Below are 26,919 nucleotides of genomic sequence, written 5' to 3'. Positions count from 1 at the left end.
GCTTGTAAATATTTATTACTAAATATATTAAATATTATAATTCTGCTGCAACGCTATCTAAACGAGAATACATAATCACAGATTAAACGTATTAAATTTTGTCGAATAGCGCTATTCGTATTCCATTACAAATGAAATATCGATAATAAATTTGCAAGATTGAATTATGTATTATGCGAGTTGTGATATTTGATAAGTATTATATATTATATAACTATTTATTAAAAAAATATATAATTATGTAATAAATGTTTCTATACGAGTATAAATATTTTATAACACGATAAAAAAGATTTTATCTCTAACGTTGAAGAAAAGTGAATTGCGTAATATTAGAAATCGATAAGGAAAAATGAATCAATGTTTTATTTCGAGCCTGTTGTACATGTTTTCATTATCAATGAATTTTTAAAAGCAATGTGAAAATATTTTATTTCAACATTAAGAATGTTTCTTCTATCGTGTACACATAAATATATTATAAGACAATTAAAAATTTAAATTTTCCATAATTTCTTCGTCATTATATGAATAAAACATATTCCTATAGTTAATCTGTTATTTCATATAGATACTTCTACTAATATGAAGTTGAAACTCATAAAACAATTGATATTGGAAATTCATGAAATATGTAAATATTTAAAAACTAATTTCTATATTTAACACTATATTTAATACTTCTACATGCAAAGAAAATTTAATGAAATAGATAAGTATATAGGAAATTTTTTTCAAATTTTTAAAACGAAATAATTGGTAATTCAATTATTTTTATAAACAATATAATAATATCAGACATATTACACGTATATAATAATATAATTTTCTTCAATTACGTATTTGATATTTAGATTTTCAAAACTGAAAATTTCAATTAATACAACAGTATATGTCTAATATAATAATTAAAAATTTTCTATTACACATATATTATATTTATAAAACTTTTCCATATATATTTTTATAGAAAATTTATTATACTTTCTTCACTGATTGTACGCACTATGATACTCAATTTTAATTACACATAATGCTAAAACGCATACATAAACTTACATTCATAAATTTTTTCCATGAAAAGTGTTCAAATATGTATTCATCAAACTCTCCAAATTAACTTGTATGTACTGCAATCGTTACAGCCACATTGTGTGCTCTTCCTCAATGGGTAATTCAAGCAACCGCAGAATGATGGAAAAAATGGCCGCAACTTTATGACACTCAACTATTTTCGCGCGCCTTAAGTCTATTTTCATTGCCGGTGCACAGGCAATTTGGCGAAACAATTCGTAAATAGGCGTAAAGACGGGGGCGTGCCGTTTCCTTGTTTACACGAACAGATGGTTTTCCGCGTCTACCAAGGCGGTGTGTAATCCAAACGAACGAGGACAAGCTATGCAGCTGGTGCAGCGACCAACTTTCGTACTGTGACGCTTACGCAATATTTCTCTGTCTCCTTCGCCGCAACGACAACCTTCGACCCCGCGACGACTTTCGTGGTATCGTGTTCCATCTGTCGCGAGCTATTTTGCCTGTAAATAGATCGCGGCCGAAATCCGCGCGTTGTTTCGCCGAGATTCCAACGCCTGTGACAACCCGCAGAGCTGACATCCCCCTTTTTCTTTCGTGTTTCTCGTTTGTCACCAACCGAAAACGAGTACGTTGGCGTTAAGGTTAGATCGATTAATTATGACACGTGAATCTTTGATTTTTTTTTTTTTTTTTTTGCACTGTGAGAAAAATTTTTTTAATTATGATACGTGGATATATATTTAATTTTCGGGATTCTTGTTTTCTTTCTGTGAATGGTAATAATTTAGGTTAGGTTAGGTTAGGTTAGGTACTTAATATTGGATAAAAATGTATCGCTAGGAGTAGTATAAGTTTAAGGAAATTTTTACTTTGTTTCTTATTGTTAGTGGTACAATTGAATCTCTATTATTCAAAATGCATGATTCATTATTCGAATATTTTAATATTTTATTCATCGAAGTTTTCGAATATTGTTTTCAACAATACATGTGCTGAACATATATATATATAATTGTATTAAAAATTAAAAAAGATTTCTAGAAAAATTTCTCTTTCATTTTTTTTCAGTGATCTTTTAACATGTTAAAAGATGAAATATAAAATCCAAGTATATCACATTATGAAGACAAAATTTTAAATTAATAAGCAACGAACGTAATGCTATTAGGAAAATGGATTTTCAATTAATCTAAATCTTTACTCTGGAGTTGAGATGTGTGTTTAGAAAGTATATTTATAAATTTAAAAAGCGCCAAGAAATCTTCTTTATAAATGCCATTTTGTAGGATCGTTTGAAGGAAACGAAAGGAAAATATTTCGTTGAGATAGAATTTAAAATATTATGGTACAGATATTTATTCAGGTGGCAGATACTTTTGGGCTTTCTGATCATATTACATGATAATTTACAACCACGTAATCAATACACTCGCATTAATAATATTTCGATCACTTTCAATAATCAATGATTTTATATGAGCAAATAAATTAATTATTTATTGTTTCTATAACTTATCGTTAGATAAATATTAAGATATAATTTTTCTCTTAAAGTAATAATTTATAATCCGAATGTAAAATATTTATTATTAGATTGTATTAACAATTTAAATAAATAGATTATATAAATAATTTAAAAGCATTTATTTTTCTCCAAATATTTTTCTTTCTTAATATTAATTTTATATCAAATTGTTAATTTTGTGATTAGATGATTGTAACACCCATAAAAAATACTTTTTTTATAATTGAGTACTTTTAATGTACATATTATTAAACATATAAGTTTATTTCGATAATTAATATTTCATGTTGTTTTTTTTCAATCAAACTTTCATATTTTCTGTTGCAAATTTTTAACTTTTGCAATATTCATCTTAATGCAATAACTTTTTCTAAAATTGTCAATGCATCAAATAAATTTATCATTATTCACAAATCCATCCATAAGATCCATAACATTTAATGATAAAACTTAAAAGATGTCATTAATTATTTTTTTTGTTTTTTTTTTTTTTCGAAATTTGATTGATGAATATTTTCAGTAACACTAATATTTATATTAGAGATTTGATAATGATCATTGAATCATAGATGTGACGATCAGTTTAACCGGACTCATGAGTGATATATTTCACTTATTACAATGCATGACAGTGTGTTTAACAAAATTCTAAATGTGATTAATGATGATTGCATATTATGATTAATGCGAAGTTCATAAGCTTTATGAACTTGCTTAGTAATTATCATTTACAATAATCAGTATTTATGATTAATAACCGAAATAATCGAAATTAATATAATCACAGGACATAATTTAGTAATCGTTAATTTAGTAATCGTTATAATTGTACGATTAAATGTTTTGATTATGATTATGTTATATTAATTATAAATAATTAATAATACTTAATAATCAGTATAACACTGAATCATTTTTGGAATATATTATGTTATTATTTTTTACAAATACATTAATATCTGTTATAAGTTTATAAATAGATATTTTATTATATTTTTTAAGTTATAATTGTAATATGTGATTCTTTACACATTAACGCCAATCATTTATATTTTTATTAATTAATAGAATTATTATGAATATTTCTATATAAAAATTATTATATAAAAAAAGATGATTTTTATCTAATTTTAACAAAAGTTTGATAACATTAATATATCCGGTATGAATATTATTTTAATATGTAATTTCAGTTTTATCATTTTATTATATAATCAAATCATGTAATAATTTATTTGCTATTTAATTATCTTTATGTATGAAAACTATATTATTCACGCTATAATATTTTGTATCAAAATGTATTAATTATGTGTATTTAAATCAAATTAATCAATGATAAAGTGAGATCTATAAAAAAAATTTTAAACATCCATTCTATTTCCTACGTAATTGAATAAGAAACCCTTGAACAATCTTTCAAAATTATTACACAAGATAAATCACATGCAATATATCATCATCATCATCGTTTACATCACTTCTGTATATACATATAATTTTCCAATTCAAATTAGTTAACAAGGGAGTTCAACATATGGAATTAGTAATATCAATCCATTAATGTTTAATACATTTAATACAAATTTATTATATCTTGATTTTTACAAAATTCACAATACTTGCACCTCTCGTGTAATAATTCAATTTGCTCGCGACACGATAACCATATTTCGATAAAATCTCTTCACTTCGTAGAACCAACTTCTTCTCTCTTCTTGAGTAAATAAACTTTCCCAAACGGACTCTCGACTGATTTTTTCACGCGATAAAGATAAAACGTAGGAAGCTACAATCTATTCTTCTGTGGATTAGCAGCTATCCAGTCGAGAGCGCGTTGAATGAGGACTGGAACCGGTTGCGTGGGTGGAGGAGTTGGCAGATGCGGCCCTTGAAAAGTGGCGCCATTTTCGTTGGCCAACCAGTCAACGTTGATCCTCGTTCCATCTGGAGCCGTCCACGAGGCTGATCCACGAATTTCCTCGGCTTCCGCATCCTTCTGCCCCCGATTCTTCAGGACACCCTCCTCCTCGAAAGTGATGCCATTAGCGCTTTCCCATTTCGAGTGAAAACTGCCATCCGGGCTGATGCCTTGGTTCTGTCTGACGATGGCGATCGGTTGGTTCGCGGCTAACGCCATGGCCATTAAGCTTAATATGCAAATTGTGCGAAAATACATGGCGCAATTCTGTTCTGGAAAGATGTTTAAAGGTTTTAGTATTTTTATATGGTAGCATAAAATTATTATTGTCATTGTTCAAATCAAGTTATTTATCATCGTCAAGATATAATATTATTTTATTGTTTTGTTATAGAATATTAGAGGGTATAAAGTTGTAAATAAAAATTGAGAAACTGTTTCAATTTGTTTTATATTCTTATTCAAAGTTCAAATAAAGGAGAGTTTACATTTGTTTTGAAATTAGAAACATAAAGAAATTTTATTTTCTTCAAAAATAATACGTACACATTCAATATAATTGAAATGAATAAGTTTTATTACGAATAGAAGGAATCCTATGATTTTTGAATGGAAATGTACATACAGGTTGTTCAGTAAATATTGTGCAAACAATAGAGCAAGAATAATTGATTTTGAAACAAGCAGTCTATGATTTTTATATTTGGGTAGTTATTTTTGGAGAATAGATTCTAATGGCTTCTATGATCAACTTTTTGTATATTTATACTTTGTGTATAAATATCTTTATAATAGAAATATATAAATAATTTATTATTTATTATGCAATTACATTTTTATAGTTAGAAAAATTATTATGTATTTAATAAAAAAGATTTAAATAGATTTTCAATACAATAATTTACCAATTAGTGGCATTAATTTATTGACAAATGTAGTATTTTTTCTTATGACTTAAAATTTACAATATTAATTTGTAAAAGATTATTTATTTTGTTACCACAAAAGAATTTCTTATAATATTTGCCATTTTTAAAATACATTAATTATATAATGCATCATATGAGAACAGCATTAATTGAATTAATGCAAAAATTATATTCAGTTAGAATCAAGTTCATATAAACTTTATATATAAACAACCAAACTTTTTTTTAACTATAACACGATTCAATAATAATATTCATTTTTATTCAAGTATCAGAGAAATTCATACAGAAATTCTTCATTCGATCGAATTCACATATAATAATAATCATAAATAATTTCCACTTGAAGGATTCTTTCATTCGATTAACAGCCAAGCATCTCGTTTCAAGCAAATGAATAACACAAGTGACCAATCATAAAATCTGACCAATATCTAATATCATCTATCCATTAAGGCCGATTAATTCATCAAGATGGCACGAGTGGTAGATGCGCGTGTTAATCAATGATCGATCGTCCGTTTACAGATCGAAAAGCCTATCGATTATAACTCCAACTTATTATTAACTCTAACCTCGACTTGCGAATTTCCAGATAGCGGGTGCAAAATCCTACTAGCGAGGACACCTCTATCGCCTCCACCTTTTATAGTACCAAGTACTCTCTGCTATCACCGACATTTCCCATTCAAATGTCACTCGGTGATACCGGTTCAACCTTCGTATGACCGGTATCACGCGTTGAAGGTATCTTCCCGCGATTCGATCAGAGGGACGAGCAACAACCTGTAATCAATCCGCGCCTACATCGTCAATTAACTGTTACCTGTTGGTTATAAATACGTAACTTATGTATCGTACTATAAATACACGGACTGGCCGACACTGGCAATTTCGGAGAGCATTAAGCGTTGAATGAACGAGTTATTTATTCGTGGTTAAAGAGGTTGGATATCGAGGCGTAATCATTGTGTTAACGTTAACATGTTCATGCGAGAAGGGAAGATTTCTCTCTTTTTTTTTTTTTTTCGCGTATACGAAATAATTTTTGTTTATTGATACGACAACGTGATTACGTAACTTTTCGCAATTATTGGCGCATTGTAGTATATAAGTAATGTATATTATGTAATGTATTATAATAATGGAGTATGATATGAGAACGTATGTGATGTGTAAAAAAAAAAAAAAAATAAGGAATATAAAATACGTATGTAATTATAATAATATTGTACGTATGTTGTAATTTTTTATTTCGATTATTATTATTATATATATATATAATAGGCAATCTCTTTTATTTTTGATCTTTGAAAAAAATCTTTGACAAAAATTCTGACAAATGAAATGTTTAAAATTTTTTGTTGAAGAAAAATTAAATGCTTATTCAATTAATTTTTTTTTGAAAACGAAACTTTTTATTTTGATTTTCATCTTATTTCGAGCCATCATTTTCGATTATTATATTAAATACATCATTACAAAAGTAAATAACATGTATTTGCAATATAATATCTATGTAAAATAAACAATTAATAAAAAGATTTTAATAATTAACATTTTCATGCAAATTGTTTTAATAATATAACCATATAATTTATCTATACATCGTTAACATCGTTATTGAGGTAATAATATACATTACGATGATATGACAAAACATTATAAGGCAAATAATATTCTTAAACAGGTTTATATATTTTATGCTTTTTGCTGTAAATAGAAATATAACAAATAAAAGTAATATAAAATAATTTAATTATTAAATCTTATTACAAGATTACCACTTAATAATTTGTATTGAATTGTCAAGTTATGAATTATAACTTAATTTATAATAAATTGTAAATTACAACCGTGAATTATACGCATTCCATTTTTACAATTTTATACGTCAAATAAGATAATTAGACGACAATTTGTAAAATTTATTTTTAAATGTTCACGTGTTTATTGAACTTATAATTGTTAAGCAAGAAATTTCATTTTCATTAATAATTTCTTTTATAATATTTATAAAACGCATATTTTAATTTCATTCCTTGAATCGTTTTGTATTTAAATAATTTCACTCCATAATTCGATATGAATAAGTAAATATTTTATTATTTAATTTCTGTAATTGTTCGAAGATACAAAAAATTAATTCTCTAATTTATTTTAAAATCATATTATTCAATGGATAATTTTAATAAAACTGTCTGTTAAATTTTATGAACAATTTATTAATATTATGAAAATTAAAATTAAAAAAAATTTTATTTTTTTATGATATAAATTTAATCATGAATAATCATAATATATAATATGAAGAGATTTATACGGATGAAATAACACGAATGAATTATTATTATTATAATTTAGCAATAATACTTGAAGTATACAAATAGTCGAAATAAATCATATCGTACGGAATACTTTATTTTTTTTTTATTACTTTTATGAACAATTATGGCCATATTTTCTGACATGGTATGATATACAAATAAAACAAGTTTTTGCTTTTATATTCTCCTCCATTCTACCATGATAGATGAACAAATATATCAAACATTTGATTTTACAATGTGAGTGATCTAAAATCAAAAATTTATGTATTATCGTAACTGGGAAAAAAATATTCTTTCTAATTGTGAAAAATCAAACATATATTCCATTCACTGTAATATATGTACATGTAAAATTAAGTACGTTTTTAAATTTCAAAATATGATAATATAAAAGATTAAGCTTATAATAATATTTGAATAGAATAATAATAATAATAATAGTATAAATAACAACGAAAAATATGCCACTAACGTATAAATTGAATGATAAATCATAAAACGCTTAAGGGGTTAATAAAAAAAGGTTTAATCAACCTTTTAATATACAACAACTTTCAAAGACCTTCAATCACACGAATATAATTAACACCCCATATATATTCGTTATTTATTCATAATACCTTATAATCTTATAATTCTATCTAAAGTACATTTAAATATTTTTGTCAAATTCCTTACGTTTCTTTTGTTAAATTATATATTCTCCAGACATTTCTTTGACATTTTATAAAGTATAAAAAATATAAAAAATTCTTTATATAAACGCTTTACAAACTTTATAAATTCTTTTTTGAAATTATGCACATCCTGTTTGTTTGAAGAGCACGTGTTCTTCTCAAAGAAGAACTTGGCAATAATACTTAGGAAAATGATTAATCTAGCGATGTTACAGTGACTTTTTTTATCATTGTTTTATTCGTGAAAAAAAAAAAAATGATCCGTCGTGAAGAGTTCTAATGAACAATGTATATTGTTCCGGAATGCTAGTCAGGATTTTTCATTGCGACAAGTACCATCAATCATCTCTTTATTTGAATGTTCGACACAGTTTGGATGGGAAAAAGAAAAAGATTTAAGAAGCACACGTTTTCTTCAAAAGTTCGTGTGGCAACGATGAGTCAATGCCGAGTGAATCACGGTCTAAGGTGGTTATTAGAAATTTTGTAATTGTTTCACGATCTTTATGATTTTAACTATCGGTTTGCGTGCCTGGAACGGTTTTAACCGGTCTTTCGAAACTTCTGACAAACTTAAATTATATGTAGGATCCTTATGGGAAGAGGTGTTAATTCTCGATGAGCTAGAAGAAAAATTTTCAAGAGATATGATGAAAGTTAGGACGGGTTGTCAAATATAATGAGGGGATATTTAGAAAATACGATCATCATAACTAAACGATTCATTAAAATTTATAACTTTGGCAAGAGAAAGAACGAAATTTCAAAATCTAATATCTTTTTATTTCGTCGTTTGAATTAATTTTTATTTATTGTTGTTTAAAAAATCATTCTTCTTTTGTTTTAAAATTTTTTCTATTTTCTTCTTCGTGCAATTTGTTTAAAAAAATTATGAAATGCATAATAATGATAATATTATGAAACTCAAAAAAGTTTCACTTTTCTGTGATTAAGTTCAATCAAAAATTATGAATCTATTAAAGTTCAAAAAACGAATATTAAATAAAGACATTAAAACGATATTTATCCCCATTTATTAATTTAAAAATTTTTGTAAAGCACATGTTTTACTATGTCACCACATCTATAAATATCTAAGAATATATATTGAAATTTCATAAAAAATGACATTGAGAAAAGAAATTTTACTATCACATGTGCCCTTTCAAGCAGTTAAGTAAGTTTATCCCGAGGATATTTTTCATAAAACATCAGGAACGTTTACATGTTTCTATTTAAATGACGAATCTTACGTAATAATATAATATAATAATAATAATAATTATAATTATAACAATTATACACAGAATATTAATACATATATTTATATTCAAAGTACATTTTATCGATTCTAAAAACTAGAACAAATATTTTGATGTACAAAAATTTCGCTCGAAGCTTATTTGTTAAATTATGAGCAGTTTGAGTTAGTTAAATAAAGCGAGATGGGAATAAAATTCTCACTTTCTTTCCATCTCGCTTCATCTAACGTAAATAATTGATTCTCTAAATATTCCAGGAACGTTGAATTTAATATCTTCTATAAAAGCATTTAAATTCAATATTGATCCATCATTCTAAGAAATTTTATGCATTTTGTTAAATGCAATAAAAAAAAACGTAATATTAATCACAATGTGACTAATCGTATATTACGTAATCGCCATTTACTTTGTGGAGATATCGAATATATATATATATATATTGTGTGAATTTTTCTATAGACATTCGAATAATAAAAATTTTACCGTATAATTATGTGTAATAATTAAGTAATATAAGCATCGACACACATTTAAAAATGTCTACTTTATAATAATAGCTTGGAACCGTTATTGGCGTTGAAAATGTCTTTCACCTTAGACCTTTTACAAACTTGCTGTTTCGGATTTTCATTGAAGCTTCACTTCGCCAAGTTGAACGTATTTGCCGTGGAGTTTCGACACGTCTTCTGTCATGTAATCGATACCCTTCAAGCGATAACATTTTCTCCCCCGTGATAATTCTCGTGTTCTGCTGGTAAGCATGAAATTATGTCTGACTTTCGTAACTTCCGGCCCAAGAACGATGTAGAACAACCGTGCCATTGTAAAATTTAGATAGATAATTGAAACTATTAAATTTTAACAATCGTACAATGTTTTTTTTTTTTTTGCATGCGAGAAAATTGGAAATAATTTTTATAGTTAATTATACAAGTTGCGAAATATAATTTTGTGAAATAGAGTAAAAATTTGTGCAATATACATTTTGCACATATTTTAACTTATTGTTATTTAAAAAATAATTGCATGTATTGCAATTCTTTAAAATTATATAATTATATATAGTAAAATGATAATTATTGTTTTTTGATTAGTAGTTTGATTTTGTTTTATCGTTAGTTATGATCAATATCGTTAAAGAAAGAAAAAATTATTGTAAATTATGTATTTAAACGCAATTTATAATAAAAATATTAAAATCTTGATAAAATAGATATAAAATAACTAATAATAAGTAGAAAATACTTAAAAAATATGTATTTTTGTATTTTCTTAAGTAATTTTCTTGCTATTAGATTATTTTAAAATGATCTTATTTACTTTGTCAAACTATGTTAAGTATCAAAATCATCATTGGAATCGAATTTATCTTTCTTCTTGTTTTTAATTATGGTATTGAGAAGATTTTATGAATTTTAATGAAAAAAATAAAGAAAAATGGTAAAGAAATTCCTTTTTCCATTAAATGTACATATAGACTCAAGATGGCGATTGTTGCATCTGTACTTAACCTCTTTATTCTCTTGATGTAGCGTCGTTCTTTTTAAATCCTTAATAAAATTGAAAAGTAAACAATTCCAATTCAAAGACAACTCCAATTCAATTAGAAGGATTTTTGAATCATATATAATTACATATAAAAAGAAGATAAAAAGTCTCATATTATTTTATATTTTTACTAATTTTATTATTTTCCTGCCACACTTTATACACATATTCATTACGTATGGGAGAAAGGAGACAATGGATAGGTGAAGAAAAAGAAAAAAAAAGAATAATACTTTTCGGCAAAACGCTTTTTATTTATATACAAAAATCACAAGTTAAAAGTATAATATATACTATCGACGCTCGATACGTGTCCTCGCAGCTACGATGGCGTCGTCATTTTTTCGCGTTTTACGTTTGTGAAAGCAGCGTGCGCGCATCGGCACGATCCTGTCGTAAACTGTTGAACAGTGCGCATTACTTTCATCTATACAGGTAAGATAAAGAATCTCGAAGTATACAGTTATTATATACCGGCTGGCTCTCGCCTTAATTTTTTTTTTTTTCTGTTACATATAATCCTAGATTAATATACCACACTATATTTATTTTTATGGTCGCATCGGAGGCTCAGGGTCGGTTCTGTCCATGGCAAGCTAGCTCGAAATCAGGTCACGTTTGAGGTATTGGTTGGGCTGATTAACCTGTGGAACGGGAATACTGTTAATTGTAAGAAAATAGTTTCGTGTTCGTTAACGTAATTTCTGGTAGAATTCCTGTGTTTCCATTTGTAGAACGAGCAAAGAATTATTATTTAATATTTAATATCACTTCCTTTTTTTTTTTTTTTTACAGACAAACATTTACTGGAAAACGAATTTATATCTGCTTCTTATTACAATTTATTCTATTCAACCGCCTAATTATTATCTTTATATGCAATCATTAAGAATTTGATTTTAATTAGGAAATAATTTTAATTAATCTATTCAAGAGACTAGGAGAGCAAAATTAATCCATCAATCTCGAAGTCGATTTTTTAATTAACACGTCTGATAATCAATAATTTTTATTCTTATAATAATTTATAGAAATCTGTCAGACATTGTTCGTGAGAAAATGCAATTTAACCACGAACCTAAACATTTAAATTCCCAATTTCCAAAAACTGAAATTATTTTATTTATTTTCTGCTTCTTCGCGTCGTCCATATTTCTCAAATAGAAATAAAACCACGAGTGAAGATCGATTTTAATCCATAGATCGCGTATCACGTACCTCGGCCAGGCGGTCGTGGTTGGCCACCGTCGTCCTCTTCTGGATGGGCCGCGTTCCACTCGAGCGCCCTTTGAATCTCTGGAGGTATCGGCGGTGCCGTGGGGATGTGAGAACCTTGCACTTGGAAGCCGTTCTCGTCGGCCACGTACGTGATACTGACTTGCTGGCCATCCGGCGCCGTGTAAGAGTCAGAGCCTTGCGAGACAACCGGTGTCTCGTTGTCTACCTGCTTGGGCTGCCCTGATTCTTGGTGGCTGATCCCATTGCTCGTCTCGAAGCTGAATAACAATTACGGAAGCGTAACGTTTTTGAATTGTGAAATATTTGATTGTAATTTCTTCAATGTATCAAGATAGAAACTATGTATATATTTAATAATAAGTTAATGTTTTTTTAATATCCTTATTTAACCAGTTTTTAATGTACTTTTTCAAATTGTTCGTATCTGTTTCCGTATGTTATATTAATAACAAAGGAGAAAGTAAAGGTAATTTTATTATTCCAATTCAACGTTACTATTGGTAAAAAGTATTGTTTATGCAATAATAATTTTAATAGAAGATAAATATTCGAATATTTGGTATTTATTTATAGCGTTAATATTTTAAGAAATTGTAGAAGGAAATTTGTGAAAATATCAAAATATTTAAAATAATCACTGTTAACAGTTGATATTCAGGTGACAGATATTAATTTTTGAAGAATTATAGCTTAACTAATGCTGTCTAGTGAAAGCTTCCGTTTCGAAATTCGTGTTCTAATGTTTCATCAGCACTGCATTTAGATTCATTAACGCGATACTGATACTATACCGGTGCTGTATTATCAGATATTCAACGATGCTAAATACACCCGATATTGATAACGTAATTTTCAAAATAATGAAAGAATACGCTCGATTTTAATATTAATTTAAATTTCTAAATAATTTTTCTAAATAAAATTCTATAATGGATTTTCAATAAAAAGATCAATAATATCACACTCACGGAAATTGAATCACTGCTTGAAAATAATCATTGTTACTAATTAAATTCTAATAGATAAAGGATAAGTATTAATTTCTATAAAATTATATTCGAAATAAAAATAATAGAAAATAACTAACAGTGTATATTAAAATCAAAGTAAAAGCATATCCAGTAGTCACTTTTATCTGTACACTATGTTCTTATGCAGAACAGAGATTTCAATGGGGGACAATTGCGGATCATGTGAATAAGCCAGCACCATTGGACTCAGATACCTGTTATCCTGTGTCCATTGTGCTCAACGTCTGTGATTACTTTGCTCGTTGGACAGCCGTGTAGCAGCGAGTAAAGGTCTCGTTCCGATTTGTTACACAGCGAACCGGTGGACATTTCAACTTTGAACTCGATTTTCTCTACGTTTTCCGCAAGGCTAATTGTAATCCAACCGATTTCGCATGAAACTATACTCAAACTCAGATATAGAAATGGAAAATGAAATTCTCTCGTTGAAATGAATTAACTTAACATAAAATGGGATATTTAGAATTAATTTAAGACACTTGAAGACGTTCTTGGATTTTGCATTTTTCAGCATAGAGAATGGAAAAATGCTGCCAGTTTCGTCATCAATCGTAAATATTTGCAACAATTTATTTCACTCAAATCTGTCATGCTCGTGCACTTACTTATTGACGTAATTGCCGTCGAAGTTGACTTCGAGCTGTTGAGATGTGATCACCGCATCTTTGTCAGCACCGCCGCTAGGTCTTTGAGGGGCTGCCAACGTCGCTGTCGTACAAAGTACGACCGCCACTAACGCCTGAAACAATTTTCACTTCTCGTCAGAATGATAAAACAAAAATATTCATGTATAAATAACAATCATATTACAATAATTTCAAATTCATAAAACATCCTAACGCTTGATCTATTCACGAAGAAATCATTTAGATCACTGTTTATGAATCGTCTCTAATTATTTAAAATATCGTCTGAAGAAAATAGTTACAAAACAACACAATTGGCTGCGATGAATTATGAATTAAATCCATAATCGTGGCGCGTGCAAGCGAATCGTTCTCGAATAGAATCCGCGCCAATTAGGCTTAATTGGAATTTGGAGTTTTTCTTAAACCTTCAAGGATCGTTCCTCGTGGCTGAGGGTGGGAAATCCGTGGACCACGAGAAATGCCGATCCCTAACACCGTTTACAAAACCTTTCGTTCAAATATTCATAGAATTCGTGAAAGTAACGCTTCGCGGCGATGGCGTGGCGCGGCTGCAAAGGGCAAGCGAGGATGATAATGCCTGGAGACTGCACGACACGCGGTTACATCAGTTGCAAATGACATTATGAAATACAGCGTAATGGTAGGACGAAAGTGGTACCCGTGTAATGTGCCCGTTCTTCTCCTCACGACCGTGGAACGTGTAATTTCATTCAAGAACCCCATCAGCCGTGAATCTGCCCGAAGAAAAATTCGCGCCCTAAATGCCAATCTGATCAGATCGTTTTTCGTCGATGACTTTTATAGGTATGCGGACGAAGAATCACGATTCGAGCTTTATGCATTTTTAAGGCGATTTAAATTGACAGCGCGAGAGAAGTTGCAGTCAAACAATTCCGATTGTGAAATTTTTACTCGTTTAAATTCGTTATCGCATGGAGTTTAAAGATTTTTCAAACTATGAATTTCGAAAAATAATTACAAATTTCAATTGTATTTATGAAACGAAATTTCCTTTCCAACTAAATTATTGCTAAGATATTTTTTAAAATTGCAAATTCATTAAGTAAATTAATTGAGTATCGTCCAGCCACGATTCGGCGAATTTTAAAAAAAAAATAATGTTTCAAAGATAAAAATTGTTAACCTCCTCTATTTGTATGAGAATGACAAAATAACCGGTATGGGCAAAGATCGGATTGCGCGGCCATGCTTAATCCAGTCCATAACGTGTTTCTAATTACCAATTACGAGCAACAGCGCCACATCAATGGAACGTTATACGGGACGAGATTTCATTCTCGTAACAATGTAATCGATATTTCGATTCTCCTTGACCGTATGACCGAGCTGGAACAAGTGATCGCTTCCTACGTGTCGTGTTCGCCGCATAGACAATGGAACGCGCGGAAGGCCAAGAGAATCCAGTCGCCAACCAGTAGCGAAGAATACAAGACAAGGAAGGAAATCGGAGAGGCCTGCCGGAGGATACAAGCGGACGTAGCTTATCGCGATTTCTCTTGATCCAAGTCGATTGTTTTTTCGTAATTTTCGGATATAAAACTCTCGAGAGTTCTATCTTTTCGCGGATTTATTCTTATTTTCTCAGCATATTTTTGAGAGAGAGAAAAAAAAAACTGTTGAAAATATTCTCGAAAGACAGTTTCATTTTTAAATATAAGATAAATTAAATGGATACTTACTTGATATTTTAATATCATATATTTCAATATCATGGGCCCCGATTATACAAGTACAACTCGACACGAAAATGACAAAACACATGGCACGAAAGTTTCACAAAGCGTCCCAAAGGTGGAGTTAAATACCGGTGGCTGTAACGACGCACTGTCCATCGACTATTCTCAACGTGCAATCAGACGGCGGATTATGAAAGAAGTGGAGAGATGCGGAGGCGCATCTTCTTTTTATTTTTATTAAGGTCAAACGATCATCGTGGGGAGACACTGTCTGAGAGATATGCCGACAAGTTTCGATACGTTCGAACGTTGATTGTCAATTTCGTTCTTCCGTCGTGGCAGTAGAGGTAACGATATTGGTACATATTGGGTTTGAAATCGAAAATCTAACTCGAAACTATTTTCTGCCTTCGACGACTTGGTAACTTTTTCCTCGTTTTTCCTATATTTTTCCTTTTTACGTTTAATCTGCGTTTTTAGGATGAATATACAGGGTGTTAATATATTCGTGGAATATCTTTGGAGGTTCGATTTTAGAGGTTAAAAGAAGCACAAAAATCGATAGAATAGAAAATATTGATTAAGGCTTATTTATTAAGTTATAAAATTTAGAAGTAAGCTAAAATTTGTTAAATAAATCTTGATATTTTTGTCAATTTTTGTATTTGATTTCTACAATTTTTAGATTTATAAAGAAGTTCTATATATATATTGACACTCTGTAAATATGTTGTATCTTTTTATCTTTTTATTACGATATTTTACTCGTTTTTAATTGAAGATAATGTTATATTGCAAATTTTATTTGAATCGATGAAAATGCATTGCTTTTTACAGACAATATAATATGCTAAAAATAATAAGTGAAGTTTTGATAATTAAATAAATATTGCAATATTATGAGATATATTTTAATATTATTTCCTTTTTTAATAAATTTTAAATATTTCCTAAATTAAAATATCGAAGATTTATTAATAATATTTCTGAAACATTTGTGAAACTTTTCTCTCTCCTTTTCTATTCGCATTAACACTTTATTTCAAGTATTGCTTTTTTAGTGATCATCTGTGTACGTGCAAACATTAAAGCTAATTAAATCTACTTCGAAACAAGTAAAGCTATTATCTTCTTGTCATAATATGCAATCATTTGCAATCTCGGATGCGGAAGGATAATTTCATGTTATCGAAACTGATGAGAAATTTTAACGTTTGTTATAAACAGTTATTGAAGATTATTTCTTCAAAGAAATAAATTCCTCGACAATTTAAATTTTGAATTTCAATTTAAAAAAATAGATTTGTCAATTTATTTGAGATTCAAATATTTATTCAATCAAGAATTCAATCCTCTTACTTTATTTATTCGAGTAAAATAAAAAATTATTTTCTATCACAGATCAAATTAAATTTTTCAAAAATTTAAAAATTGTAATCCTTACAAAAAAGATAAAATTTACTTAATATATCTAGTAATAATAATATAATATAATTATAAAATTATAAATATAAAACATTTAAAGTAACACAAATCAACTTATTGTTCAACGAAATAGAATGCCTTCTCTTTAAACAAAAAATTATTATATCTCTTCTCTTCTTTATTTCTTATTTAATATTCGTTTGTTTAACTCGTTACTGGTCAACTGAATGATGGAATAAAATGACACAATTGGAATCCACGCGTCATTGTACACAAAAATATTCGTTTATGTCACGTTTTATTCCATTGCGATTGTCCTACCTCGAAGAAAAAGGTGTCGACACGAGTGTAACATGACGCAATCGCGCTAGTCGTTCGTCGCTCGTAATTGTTATGATAATTCTATTCTTAATTTCACGCCTGTCCTCTGTTCCCTCGTTCGAATTCCGTTAATTTTGATTGTATGCAATCGCAACACCGATCTTCGAACGCCTCCTCTCTTAACACCGCATCGAGAAGGAATCGTCGATTTGAAAAACGAGATACGCTTGCAGCGTGAAAGAAACGAATAACCTAACCTAATCTCTCGTAAAAATTTTATTTATCTCGATTCTGTAATAACATTTTCGTAAGTTTCAAAAGGAGAAAAGAAATTTTGAAACGTTTCATTAGCAGAGTATTATATTTAATTCTATTAATAGAATATATTTGAAGAACTCAATTCGTCGTTCAACATGTTCGTCGTTCGTAACAAGAATATAGGTTATGTAAAATTCTTTTCGATTTTCTTCGCGCGACCGAAGGTCAATTATTCTTTTATGGAAAAAAAAATAAAAAAAAAGTAAAGAAAAAAATTTTTACGAGTGTAATATTTCTGTTATATACACAAGAGAATGTAAGTATGTTAAGATGTCTTTAGCTCATTGCTAATAAGGGAATAATGAAAACACTGATTCGCTACGGAGGAAAGGGAAAAGTTGTATCTGCAATGCGAATGACATAACGATAAGTCGTATAAGCAAGTAATAATCGATTTTAAAATTATTCTGATGCAATATCTAATTCAAAAGTTACACGGAGAATGGATATAAACAGTTTCTTCTTTTCGATGGGAACGAGACATTCGTGTATGAGATTTTTGAAACCACGAGAAACCAATTATTATTTGCCTTATTATTTTCGTGATATGTCGAAATGTTCACGTAACTAAAAATTTATTTCATTGCGAATATAAAAAGAATATTAAGAAGTTTGTTACGTTCCATTATTTCTCAAAATTGTAAAAATATACAAAAAATTTTCTTCATCGATCAATTTGCATCAAATTTCTGATATTGCACTTTCTACACAAATTTTTGTATAGAATAAAACGTGTAATTTCCAAAATAGCGAGAAAAGCTTTTTTACATCTACGTTGAATCAATTCACACGGAAAAAATTTTATTATCACATTTCGCGCAACCACGGAGTATCGAATTTCGGCGGGAACTTCAATTTTGAAGGATAATATCCCACGGTTTGCATTTCGTGTCTAATTTTTTTGAAAACACGCATTGATAAGAAAAAGCGTTGTCGCGTTTATCTCGCGCTCTCGTTTTCAGCTAAATTTCATAACGACGCAACATTGAGAATAAAGCGAAATATTATCACATTCGCGATACGGGAGGGGAAAAAAAAAAAAAAAAATAGGAAAGATGAAACAAAATTGCACGATACGAAACACGATATTACATCAGTGGAAACAAGCTTGAACCGCATCCGCTGTTTCTCTTTCTTCGCGCGAAATAACTATCTTTATCATTAACATTAAATTATCAAATGTTCGAATAACTGCAAATTCTTCCTAACAAAAATTCAAAGTAATCGTGCAAGAAACGAAAAGAAGAAGAAGAAGAAGAAGAAGAAAAAAATTAATAACATTCAATTTTATCAATCGAATCAACCATCACTTTCAAGCAATATCTCGACATATCTTTTTCCGTACCCGTAATCGTTAAAAATTAAAATGTCAAAGTAAAAGAGAAACGCACATCGCGATATCGCGAAAGTACGTCGATTTTTCTCCATGCTGTTATCAAAGCTGTCTCGTTGCCGATTAACACCGATTAATAATTCACGGCCGAGCCGGGGTGGGGGTTCAAGGGTTCGACAAGAGAGGATTCCGTGTGAAATTCTCGCGGGCCACTGTGTCGCACGCGTGTGCCTTACTACTGTACTGAGTGTACCTACCTTGATAGTGAACATAATCTCTCTCTGTCACACGGACACCGGCGATGAAGCGGTTAGGATGCAGATGGGTTGGTACTTGTGCTTCTTCGTCAGATGCTTCGCCTCTTTATATACACGACCGTAGCAACGTGGTGCAGTGAAAGGGGTCATCCCTGCCCTCTTCACAATGCACTTCTTCTGACCAGTGCATCTTCGGAAAAATGCGCTCGGATGAATCGAGATGAATAGAGATTTTCAATCATCGTGACACGCGATACGCATAAGGATTGGCCCGCGTACGTTTTGATTTTCATGGAAATTAATCTCGTTTTTCCTTTTTTCACTCGATGGCTTATGAATGCTCCACGTAGATTTGTACTTTTCACGGAAGAACAATCGTTCACAAAGCTCGAAAAAGAGACGAAAACCAGAAATCAATTTTTGCTGATTGATAAAAGTGAGTTTAATCAGAGTTGAATATATGGGGAAAATTTGTGGCCAGTAATTAAGGAGCTAAAGATCGACAAGTCTAAAGAGCGTAATGAAATTGAAATGAAATTTTTATTTATTCTTAATACATGGATATTGAAGGCTGTAGGAGGAATTGTAAATAAAGAGAAATTAAGATGAAATTTGAGATGGGAAATTCAGGGTTGTTTTTCGAAAATAAAATATATACACGTGAATAAAATTGAATATATGAGAATGAAATTTAACAAATTTCTTTTTTAAACAAAATAAAAAAATATTCGTAAAACAAAATTATATAATATAATATAAAATTTCTAATAAATGACTCTCTGAAAACAAAAGAAGAAAACTAAATATGTATATAACAAATAACAAATGGTTAGTAAAAAATTGAAAATATTTATACACGCAATTGCTCAATTTCAATTTTACCGTACAACGATTATAAATGGAAAATGCAATAGTGTAACAATAATAGAAACACATCAGGTATAAAAGAACTAGGAAGATAATTGCCATTTGTTACAAGGCTCTACCGGATATTTGTTGAGAATTTTTATAAAGTCGAACAAAACACGCTATGATTGAATGTATAAAGGGATGCAGTGTCTAGGTCGCGTACAATTGTGTTAGCTTCGATTATACCGCAGGAAATCTTCGTTTCCTTGAATCGTTTGCACATACTCATGACACGTTACATTATACGTGTGTGAGTATGTTTGAGTTATATCGTGTCATTTATTATTGTGTTTACTTGATGCAACATTAATTTCATTTCGATTACTTTCAAATGTAATCTTCTGTACCTCTAAACTCTTTTCGCGAAATTAAAAGACAATATATTAACGTTTTAAAAATAATAAGAATCGTTATTTTAATTTTTAATACACGAATTAATATATATATATGATATTTTGCATAGGATTTTTATTAATAATCCATTTGAAATGATAATGATTGAAAGATTACGTTTCATTTTTTTCCCCTTTATATTTAATGCTAAGTAAAACTCTTTGATAAAGTGAAAGTCTTTTATATTAGTAGAAACGATATACGTCTTTCCATTTAGAACTATTTATATCTACTATTTAATGCAATTCTTAGAATTGAAATTTCCATTCACGGATTTCGTAGATTTATAAAATTCTTTTCTCCTCGATCGAATTAGCAATCTTCGAAGAGGATAGGATTTATTCCCACCCGATTTGATGGAAAATCGTTTCAAGAAATTAATTATACTCGTAAATAACTCGTCAACAATAATGTGAATCGTTGTGTATTGTTCAACAATTTTTAGAAAGCTCCAGAAAAAATTAATTTATTTCAACATTTGTTATTCTTCTACAAATTAATCGTAAAATATTTTCTACGGTTGACATTTAACAGGCTACATCGCTCCCTGTTGAAACATTTCGAGCAGGTCTCGATATCGATATCGAAACCCTGCCCCAAAGCATAAAGCGTGCGGTCAATGTCGTCGAAATCGAATTTTGGGAGAAACTTAAGCAAATTTGCCAGGATTTTCCATGATATTGGCGTTCTAACGCATCGATGTTCTGCTTAACCCTGACATTTCCGATGTAAATTGCAATCGGCGATAATGCATCAACGACTATTTACACGTAATTTCCATAAATTCACCAATAATTTTCTTTCTTACCTCATCGGGTAAATGTAAAAATGATTAGAAATAATTATCATAATTTATGACAACTATTCTCACAAGTTACACATTTTTATTATTTAAATTGTTGTTGAGAATAAAAGTTATCCTCTAATTTCTAATACTCTTACCCGTTCAGCGAAAATTCTGAAAAGAACGAATTAGAAAGGAAGAGAATTAAAATTAAAAAAAAGGAAGAAAGTTCGACGAAGAGATAAAAAGTCATGTAGGAACAATCGAGTTATCTTCAAATCAAAATCGTTATCGAACAACAATTTCGCATAATCTCGTGCATCGATTTCATTCTTCTCTTATTCCATCCGTTTGAACAGCCTTGAACAAAGCGGGTAATCTGCAAGACGCTTCTTCGGTTTCTCGTTACGTGATGGATTTGATCTCGTAATGATCGACCGTAAGACGAATCCAACGCAAAAAGATGTAACTCTTTTTTCTTTTCTTTTTTTTTTTTTTTTTTATTACCCTGAATGGCCGAGAGAAAGGTATATTGTTCCTCGTGGACATGGAAATTAATGGTTCGGCCATCGATTCGCCACTTAATTATTATCGGAATTCGCACGAATCCGTGCATAATAGAATAGAATTGTTGTTCTGGCTCCGTGGAGTACGCGTGTCCGACACGAATCCGCGGAATGAACCGAATTCTTAACGAGAAATTCGCTTCGAAGGCGTATGCTTTTTCGTTTGTGCAATTGTTTACTTTATTTGCATAGAAATGAAACGTGGGATGGAACACGAGGAATGATGTAAATGTACGTGTTTAAAGTTGTTTATTAATATTACGCGTATAATTCTTACGTGGAGGACGCCTGTAGAAAACTGGGACGTGGTATTACTTTCGTATAATTATAATTTCGACTGTATATATATTGTCGTTCAACAAAAAATTTATGTCGATTTTTATATAATGTTTTACGAAAGGTAATGATTAAATTTTTTCGATTATTTTTTCGAAGGAAACGGGGAAAATTGTCATCAACATTCGTATTTTTCGACGATGAATTGTAATTAATAATTATATCGTTAAAATGTTGATTAATCGAGGGATATTTCATTCGATCGAACATTGTCAATAGCTTTTTATGTTATTTGGTATTTAAAACAAAAAAATTACAAATGTGATTACGGTATTGTAATAACTATTAATAGTTATATCTACTATGTCAAATTGTGTGTTTAAGACAAAAGAATCGAGAAGATCGGAACCGAGGAGAAAAGAACAATGAAATTAAAAGACGATAAAAATAATAGCGATGATGAAAGTAATAATAATAATAGAAATAATACAAATATTCATGTTTACTGCCAAGATTTTATGTTGCATCCAAATTAAACAAAAGATGAGGCACAATGCTTCAAGTGGATTCATGTAGATTATGCTAGTTAAGAATCTGAAGAATTGAATTTTATTGTTATACCAAGTACAGTCGAAACATATTTAAAATTAAACATATATAAAAATGTCTAATAAAAAGATTCTTCTTATCCTAATTTCCTCTTTTTTTTCTTTCTTTTTTTTTTTTTTTTTTTATTAATTCTCATACTATAATATGATGTAGGTTAAATTATAAAATACAAATACTATTTTCTTCTGTATATTTTGTATTTTTTTTTTTTTTTATGCGAAAACTTTTCACCTCTCACAAATCAATTCAAGATTTTGTTTAAATTAAGAGAAGGATCGATTTTTATTTATATTATCTTGTGTTATTCATTACTTAATCCAGAAATTCAGAGGGGATTAAAATTGTAAAATTTTATTTTTAGCATTTTGATTATATTGCCGATGAATTACAGTGGAAACGATGTATTCTGATACGAGATTAATTAACTTCTCCATTGTGTCGTTAATAATCATTGACAATTATTGTACACCATGAATCATTGTTATCGTTCATTGTCAATGATTAGAGGATCGATTCTCGCGACAAATGCACGGTTCACTTCTCCCTGATTCTCATATCTCTTCTCTCGATGTGTTAAAACGTTTTATCTCGTACAAACATCTCTGCAATCGAACGTACCCAGGCATCGTCAACAATTGCAATATATGAAAAATATTGTAATACGCGTTTTCAAAATTCTTCGAGTATTGAGTGAAGAAAGACTTTGGTAAGACTTTAGCAAATATGTATCTTCACCAATTACCTTTTGCCAACTCTTGCTACTCTTTGTACGTCAATTACCGTTTTATAATATTTATACAGCATACAACATCGTCATATTTTACTTTACTATTACCACCGTTACTTTATTATAAAGTATAATCGAGTTTTATTAATATATAAAGTTAAAAGACAAATTTGGAGAAAGCTATAAAATAATGATACTTATTAGATATGCTAATTTAAATAATATAATTATTCTTTTGATCCTTTCCAAGAAAAGATTCCAGGGAAATCGAGCGAAGATATCGAAACTTAAAAATATCAAATATCAGGATCCTTCCGATTTTTTTTAAAATTTGACAGACTTCATCTAAGAATTAATATTTCCACAATGACGAGGTAAATTTCTTTGTTCATTGTGATTTAATTACAATACTTTTTTATAAACTGATATAGATATATCGAACCTCTTTTCTTCAATTTTTAAATAATTTTCTTTTAAAAGTAAATCGACGATAAAAACACGAAACGAATAATATTTTTCATCGCCTTTTAAAGGAAACGTTAAAATTATTACATTACTTTACAATTAACTTTTTACAACAATCAATCACTTTCATTCATCGTCGAATATACCGATATTTCACACACCACTTGTCTTCGTTCCGTAGCTTTTAAATCCTGCGATCGATTATCATTGCAAAAGATCGAAACGAGAGCATCGATTGAGCCGATCAATTCGTCATCGGAATATTCGTATGAAATATTCGTAGGGAGATGTTTTCGGTGAAACTCGTTCGTGGCATTATTGCGAACATACCCTGCTATTAATCTTCGACTTCGAGTATTCCCAACCTTTCCCCCAAGTATTCCACGGTCATACCGACATTTACACCGTGTCATTCATGTGACGCGACATCTACACCATGGAGTAGATGCACGATCCCTCCGAAGACAATCCCACGAATCAAGGAAAATGCATGCGTTTGTAATAAATGTAACAAGTTCAAAGATGTTCGAAAACGATCTATTAGACTATTGGATCGGTGTATAAGTACGTTTTTTCGTATGCAAATTATGAGGAGAGGGGGGGGGGAGAGGAATTAGATTATAAATAATGCTAACTTTTTTGTATATGTTGGTATCATTGTATTATTCATATATTAAGTTTTATTTTATTATATTTATTAAATTATTTCTTAAGTCTGGAGCAATTTAATTGTAGCATTGGAAAAGTTTATAAACAGGCAAATCGTATCGTGCATTTGCAGTTACGTGTTTCAATGTCGTTCGATTAACAAAAATTTGAAATACAATATCAGAAACGTGAACGTATCCTTCGATAATTTATAGAAGATTATATTTTAAATTGTCATCAAATACAAATTTAAATTTCCTATAATTTAATAAATAATTCTATTTTTGATATTTTTGTTATATATATATCAATGTTTACATTTGTTTTGATATCTAAAATTGATTCTCTAAGAATCGTTTAATATACAAACATGTCCTATTAATGATACAATCGGTTTTTAGAAAAAGAATTTATTTGTTTCAAGCTTCGTTTTCGAAATTTAAAAATTTTTCAAATACAAGCGAAATTGGCTAATTCCCGATTGGATTCAAATAGAAGATTATTTTACATGATAACTGAAAAGTGTACAATCAAAATTTCATTTTATTTTGAGGCCCTATTTTTTAAAAAATCGAGATTGAACATATCTATATAGAGAAGGATGAATCGATGAATTTTTAAATTGAAAAAATCTATTCTATATTTTTTGCTTATTTTCACGTGCAAAATAATCTACTATCGATAATTCTTCTATATCCAATTAGAAATTAATCAATTTCACATATATTTAAAATATTTACTTGAAAATTTAATTTATTTGAAAACCAAGCCTTATGAATTTGTATTTTTATTTTTAATTGACTTTTATTTGACTTTTGCCCTAAGATTAAATATAATAATTTTATTCTTCTTGAAAACTTTTACAAAAAATTTTATAAACATCAAACAATCTTTTATCCCTTAAAAATCCTTAGATAAAATATATTTCAAACTTGTTTCAAAATACGAAAATAATTTAAATTCATCTTGAAACAACAGTTTGTTCGTTCAAACGATTTTTTCATAAAATATGATCAATCATTCAAAAATATATTAATTATTGACATATATCTGGTCATCCCTAAGTGAAATTTATCACACGGCGACCTGTATGATACCGTATTTTCTATTTTCCATTTCATTATCGTGTCGTGGAATTCCATTGTATTCAAGTATGACTCAGAGAAAAACCGCATTACCTATGGGGTGACCTAATAGAATCGTAGGACATTTTTCTTGGATGGTTGGAAGGAATGAATGGGAACGAAGGGTGAGCAGTGTATCTCTTTCTCTTTGAAGATTGAAATGTCAGTGTTTTCAGTCGTTTGCGGTGGTCGGCCGCTGCTTTGAAACTAGTCGAACCGCAATTCCGTTTCGCGTCAGCCGAGCTTCTTCTTTCTTTTTAATGACAACTGAAAGGTCAGAAAAATGTTCGTTATTGCGACAGAAGGTGTGTCAAGTAGATACTCGAATGCGCCTCCACTGCTCGAACTATCTATCAAAAACATCAGCGGCGAGAAATTATTCCTTTAATTTTTACATTTTACGTGAGAAGAGACGAGGGATATAATATGAAATTAATCGTGAGGATAATGAAATTAATGAGCAAATATTAGAAGGAAAGAAAAAATAGAGAAAGATAAAGAAGGGAGGGGGGGAAAGAAGATAGAGTAGCACCGATGACGAAACTCAGGTCAGAAAGAAAGAAGAAGAAGAAGAAGAAGAAGAAGCGTCATTAACACGGATAAACGTGAACACATAAACTGAGAAAAAGATTCCTCTATCTAACAAATCTGGAAAGATTAAGTTACCAAGTATGATGAAAAGCTGGCTGATGAGACATGTTGCATGGAAGAAGAGACAGTGACAAATTTATGTGTGACACTTAATATCTTGTGATTCTGGATGTATTTGACGATAAATAATTTTGAATATTTCTGCCTTTCAAATTAAATTCTTATCGCTTCAACAATAACGGCTAGATTATTGCAAATTGAATAAATTTGCAAATTAAAGTTGCCTGACTTCGATCATCATCAATCTACTTAGCCTCTTCCGTCAG

The 26,919-nt window shown here is 29.5% G+C and overlaps 2 protein-coding genes across 4 annotated transcripts; both read right to left on the bottom strand.

The window, feature by feature from the left end:
- Positions 1–4,120: 4,120 nt before the first annotated feature.
- LOC105736496 (endocuticle structural glycoprotein SgAbd-8) lies at positions 4,121–6,196 on the bottom strand. Of its 3 annotated transcripts, none has more exons than XM_012491262.3 (2): positions 5,986–6,196; positions 4,121–4,748 (listed from the first exon to the last, which is right to left on the bottom strand). In XM_012491262.3, exon 2 carries the CDS (start codon positions 4,737–4,739, stop codon positions 4,350–4,352), a length of 390 nt encoding a protein of 129 aa, XP_012346716.1. In that variant the 5' UTR covers positions 4,740–4,748; positions 5,986–6,196; the 3' UTR covers positions 4,121–4,349. The 3 variants fall into 3 exon arrangements, with proteins under 3 accessions (XP_012346716.1, XP_012346714.1, XP_012346715.2); XM_012491260.3 differs by having other exon boundaries at positions 4,121–4,753; positions 5,986–6,041; XM_012491261.3 differs by lacking the exon at positions 5,986–6,196 and having other exon boundaries at positions 4,121–4,843.
- A 5,267-nt stretch (positions 6,197–11,463) lies between these two features.
- CPR14 (cuticular protein 14) lies at positions 11,464–19,562 on the bottom strand. The gene is made up of 4 exons (XM_012491286.3): positions 19,502–19,562; positions 14,106–14,239; positions 12,449–12,726; positions 11,464–11,874 (listed from the first exon to the last, which is right to left on the bottom strand). The coding sequence occupies exons 1-4, from the start codon at positions 19,514–19,516 to the stop codon at positions 11,870–11,872; spliced, it is 432 nt and encodes a 143-aa protein (XP_012346740.1). The 5' UTR covers positions 19,517–19,562; the 3' UTR covers positions 11,464–11,869.
- Between the last annotated feature and the right edge of the window lie 7,357 nt (positions 19,563–26,919).

Source organism: Apis florea, unplaced genomic scaffold (genome assembly GCF_048593485.1).
Source record: "Apis florea isolate Af1SG1 unplaced genomic scaffold, ASM4859348v1 contig_3078_pilon, whole genome shotgun sequence".
NCBI lineage: Eukaryota > Metazoa > Arthropoda > Insecta > Hymenoptera > Apidae > Apis > Apis florea.
This window is presented reverse-complemented; position numbering and strand designations above follow the sequence as displayed.